This window comes from Octopus bimaculoides, chromosome 3 (genome assembly GCF_001194135.2).
Source record: "Octopus bimaculoides isolate UCB-OBI-ISO-001 chromosome 3, ASM119413v2, whole genome shotgun sequence".
Taxonomy (NCBI): Eukaryota; Metazoa; Mollusca; class Cephalopoda; order Octopoda; family Octopodidae; genus Octopus; species Octopus bimaculoides.
Genome location: NC_068983.1, coordinates 100,894,069 through 100,899,248, shown reverse-complemented (window position 1 = coordinate 100,899,248; position 5,180 = coordinate 100,894,069). Strand labels below are relative to the sequence as shown.

Sequence of the window (5,180 nt, the reverse complement as noted above, 5' to 3'; positions counted from 1 at the left end):
CATATACTCCATCTCCACCCATAAAATTACTTACGTTTTTAAAAAAAACGTAATTAAGACTTTTTTAATTCTTTTTCTTTGGGAGGCTTTAAGGTACTTGAACGATTTAGATGAGAAAATTCACCAAGACTTAATAAAAGGACTTAACCTCAGTGTTGTCAATATCTTGTGACAACTAAGACAGCGAGCTGGCAGAAACGTTAGCACGCCGGGCGAAATGCTTAAGGGTATTTCGTCTGTCTTTACGTTCTGAGTTCAAATTCCGCCGAGGGTGACTTTGCCATTCATCCTTTCGGGGTCGATAAAATAAGTACCAGTTACTTACTGTAAGCGACTGGCCCTCTCCCTCAAAATTTCAGGCCGTGTGCCTATAGTAGAAAGGAATATCTTGTGACACTAAGGCAGCGAGCTGGCAGAATTGTTAGCACGTCAGGCAAAATACTTAGCAGCATTTCGAATGTCTTTATGTTCTGAGTTTAAATTCTTTTTGGGGTTGATAAAATAAATGCTAACCTAAGTTTCTGTCTTGGGTGTGAACGTGTTAAAGGTCATATACATAGTTTGAAAGCCATTGTGCTACAATAACTTCCAAAGTCTCTTGAAGAAAAAAGATAAAAAGAGACCTAATTATGGGTTTTTAATGATTTAGTGTATCTTTTAGCATTTATTAATAAATTAGTTTTGGATTAAGTGTTTTGTTTCAGTGCCATACTGAACTATGGTATATATCTGTAGATAATAATAGCTTCAATTTTTGGCATAAGTCCAGCAATTTCGGGAGAGGGGGTAAGCCGATTACATTGACCCCAGTGCTCAACTGGTACTTAGTTTTATTGACTCCAAAAGGATGAAAGGCAAAGTGGTATTTGAACTCAGAACAAGAAGGTAGGTGAAATGCTGCAAAGCATTTTGCCCAGCATGCTAATGATTCTGCCAACTTGCCACCTTATATCTGTTGATAATAACAAATCGAAAATTTAATTCTTAATTACACTGCAATGGCAAACAATCTGGCTGTTGGACAGCATCAAAAAGGAGAAAACTTTTATTCTGTAGCTCGAAACAAACAAGATAGTAGCAATAATTTGACAAAGTGAAAGTGGAATGCTATAATCAAAGATTGCCCCTCATCCCTTTAAGATAGTGAGACCAAACAAAATGAAGGAAGGTGTTGTGAGATCAGATCTTGGAATGTTTGTTTTCACAGAATTGAGAAGAGTAACGGTGATCATGTTACAGATCTATCTCACTTATTCCAGCTGGGAGAAAAGAAACATAATGCCAGTGGTGATTTATTGCTGGACAAAATGCTTAGCAGCATTTCTTTTGGTTTTGCAGTCTGAGTTCAAATTCCATCATTTACCTTTTTGGGATCAATAAAATAAGTACCAGTTGAGCACAGGGATTGATGTAATCGATAGTCCCCCCACTACATTTCAGGCCTTGTGCCTATAGTAGAAGGAATTATTGTCATCATGATTTTTATGTTCGTTTCTCATAGGTTATCATGGTCTGTTCTTGTTGAGAGTCACTGTCCTCCTAGAGAGGTCAGTGGCCCATGTCTCATATACTGATTTTGTCATGGTTTTACTGCTGGGTGCCTCTCCTAGTGCCAACCACTTCATAGAATGTACTGACTACATTTTACTTGAGAAGTTATCTTGTCTTCTACAAAACTAGAGTCCTTACTGTAATGTCACCTTTCATTCAAGGCAAACATGAGTGAGAAGGTGAATAGAAGAGAGATGTGCTGGAGTGAGAGCAAAGGTAAGAGGATAAAAAAAGAAAGAGAATGTGGAGAGAAATAGGGATACAAGTGGGAAGAGAAACAGCAATAGGCAGCTACCTATTGGTTGTAAGGAGACTGGGTAGAAAAAACAGCATGAGCAGTGGTAAGGGAAGGTGGTGGTGGGGGAGTAATGGAAAAGAGAAGAATGTGAGAAAGAGAGTGAAAGATTGAAATATAAGGTTATTATGTAATTATTACATGTCACTGCATATACTTAGCATGTATTTATACTGCCGCAATATCCTGTTATTGAGGTATTGTTTTACTGCCTCATGTCCTTGTTAATCCTTACCTATTTTTCAAGTAAGGGATGTTTTATTTCACGTGTTTGAAGGTACAAAGCCAGTGGACAATTGGTTGGCAGATGAAATGACATTCATGTCACTGTTTGTCACTTGCAATTTTCAAACAAATATGTATGCATGCACACATATGTGTAAGACTAATGTAGGAGTTGCTAGGCACAAGCATGGCTGTGTGGTAAGAAGGTTGCTTCCAACTACATGGTTCTCAATTTTGGGTAACCATCAAATGCTATAGTCCCCGGGCCAACCAAAGCCTTGTAAGTGAATTTCGTAGATTAAAACTGAAAGAAGTCTGTTGTGTATGTATGTGCATGTGTGTTACTATCTCCTTAGCTTGGTATTGTAAGATAGTTGAAAATGAGTGTCATCACAATGCTAGCAGTGTCCTTTGTTTCCAATATTCTGTGATAATATTACCTTTCTTGCAAATAGATGAGAGTTGGTGACAGGAAGGGCATTCAACCATAAAAAATTTGCCTAGTGACATTAATAATTCAGTTTCTTGATATTTTTTTTTTTTGTTATTGATACATTTAAAAATATTTGTTTATATTTCATTCTTTATTCTAGCGATATTTTATAAACAAATCATACTTCAAACCTGGCGGTCCAATATTTCTAATGATTGGTGGAGAAGGTACAGTTGATCCAATATGGATGTCCAAGGGAGATTGGGTCGAAAATGCCAGGAAGTACAATGCTTTTTGTATCCAAGTGGAACATCGGTTCTATGGGAAAAGTCATCCGACTGAGTAAGTTGTCAGATTTCCAACTTTATGCGTTTTAGTCTCTTTGAATCTTTCCCTGCTTAACCCTTTAGCATTTAAACTGACCATATCTGGCCAAAATATTCTACATGTTCTATGCTCAAATTAACCAGATCTGGCCTCTCACACCTACCTTATAATGCCGCTATTAAAATTAACAATCTCATCATCAAAATCTTAAAGCTTTGAGAAAATGCATGATTAATTCAATGTGAATAAATAAACAGTACATTTCGCAGAATAATCTGAATGCTGAAAGGTTAAACTATATGAAGATATCTAACCTGGACAATATTACTTAACTATATATATAGAATATAGATTATCTGTTAACAGATTATAATGTTTATTCTCAAATATATGTGTGTGATGCCTTTTTTAACACATCGACTTTACAATGTGTACTGGCTGCTTTTCTCATGCCACTGGCACTAGTGGGATTGCCATGCAGCATGCAAGCCTACAGAACCCAAGGGGTGGGGCTATCAGAGAGAGTTAAGGTTTGAGAGAAATGGGTAGAATAGAGCTAGTTCTTGTTATTGGGAAGCTACTCACATTTAGGAGAGAGTGAGAAATGAATTAGTAGTAATTGCAAAGATATATATATATATATATATATATATATATTTGTAGTATCTCATCTACATAAAATCTCTAGCATTTAAACTGGTCATATCCGAAGTTTTCTACCTGTTTTATTGTTCAAACTAGATTTATCAAGCCTTTCACATGTATCCTACAATGCCATCATAAAAATAAAGTTACATCATCAAAATCTCAGTTATGAGTTAATGTATGATTAATTCAAAACAATCTGATTAAATAAGTATTATATTTAACAGATTAATCTGAATGCTAAAGGGTTAATGCTTGGTCATAATGAGTATGCAGTTACGTGTGAGATACTGATAATATAAATCTGCTGGAATAGTTTGGGAGATCTTACAAATATTATTTTAAAAATTTGTGGTAAAGATAGTGACCAATAGAATTTAAATTGTCTTGTCATGTAAAAATCCAAAGTGAAATTTATGTATATTTTGGTTCTCATGCCAGAAGAGAGATTCTTGTGACAGTTATAGTCTGAGGAAGACATAATTCAAAGTAACTCAATATGATCTAAGGACATTGGGCCTTAAAGATAGAGTGTTAATGGCAGTTTAATTCTAAATAATAAAATTATTATGTTTACCGTCATCTCCATTTTCCTACTGACATAAGTTGAACAGATTTACAATGTAGATTCCTTTCAAGTGTATTGACTCATAGTATATTTAATGTTTATGAACACATGGTTAAATGCTTCAGGAATTTCTTTTAGAATAAGAAGTTTCTGTGTTTGATCCCACTATGCTGCAACTTAGGCAAGTGAATTCTAGTAAAGCATTGACTCAACTCAAGCTTTGTGTGTGAACTAGAAAGCTCAACCAAGTCATACACAGTGTCCTGCTGAGTCTTCCTGAAGACTGATTAAGGATATATGTGTCTGTGAAATTCTCAACCATTTACACAATAATACAGAAAAGACATTTCTATTGATTGAAAACGATAACATTCATTGGACACAAGATACATTTATAATGTCCATGGTTTACATTTCTCTAAGGTTTCATATTTCATTGACTACTTGTACTTTTTTTCTTCCGTTTTTTGATTTGAAATATACTTCCTTTCTTTTTTTGTTTTCATGAATAATGAAGGAATATTGTAATTAATATAATATAAATGTTATTGTTAACCTGAGAGTTTATATATTTGTATCAAATAAATTATTTTATTGTTCTAATCCTAATTGTACAGGCATAGGTGGGGAGAGAAGAGAAGCAATAAAAATCAATATAAAGTAAGTAGAAGAGAGATAAAGGAAAGGGGAAAAGAAGTGATGATTTGGAAGAGACAGAGAGTCTCTCACTAACAACTTTATATATATATATATATATGTAAGGGACGACCGATGTCGGGGTCACCAATTGTAAGGGACGACCGACGTCGGGGTCACCAATTGTAAGGGACGACCGACGTCGGGGGCACCAATTGTAAGGGACGACCGTGCGAACTCATAAAAGGAGTTATGGTGACGAATGGGAAAACAGAGGACTCCTTTTATTTAAACGTGTCACACGGTCGAACATACAAATATTATATCGAAGATGATATACATGATATGTTATGCGACGATAACATAGATGACCAGTAATGAAAGACCACAACCGTATTAGATGAATAACAGAGATATTTATTGTAGCGTTAAAGATGTATGTCTGTGTGTGAGTGTGAATGCGACATATAAGAACATAATCAAAGACAGGCCGTCATACA

General features: G+C 35.2%; 1 protein-coding gene across 2 annotated transcripts in view; it reads left to right on the top strand.

Annotated features, from left to right (window-relative positions):
• Positions 1-5,180, top strand: part of LOC106870332 (putative serine protease K12H4.7) — a 43,590-nt gene that overhangs the window by 13,755 nt on the left and 24,655 nt on the right. For both annotated transcript variants that reach the window (XM_052966370.1, XM_052966369.1), the window contains exon 2: positions 2,665-2,846. In XM_052966370.1, coding sequence (XP_052822330.1) covers positions 2,665-2,846 — 182 coding nt within the window. The remainder of the gene's footprint in view (positions 1-2,664; positions 2,847-5,180) is intronic.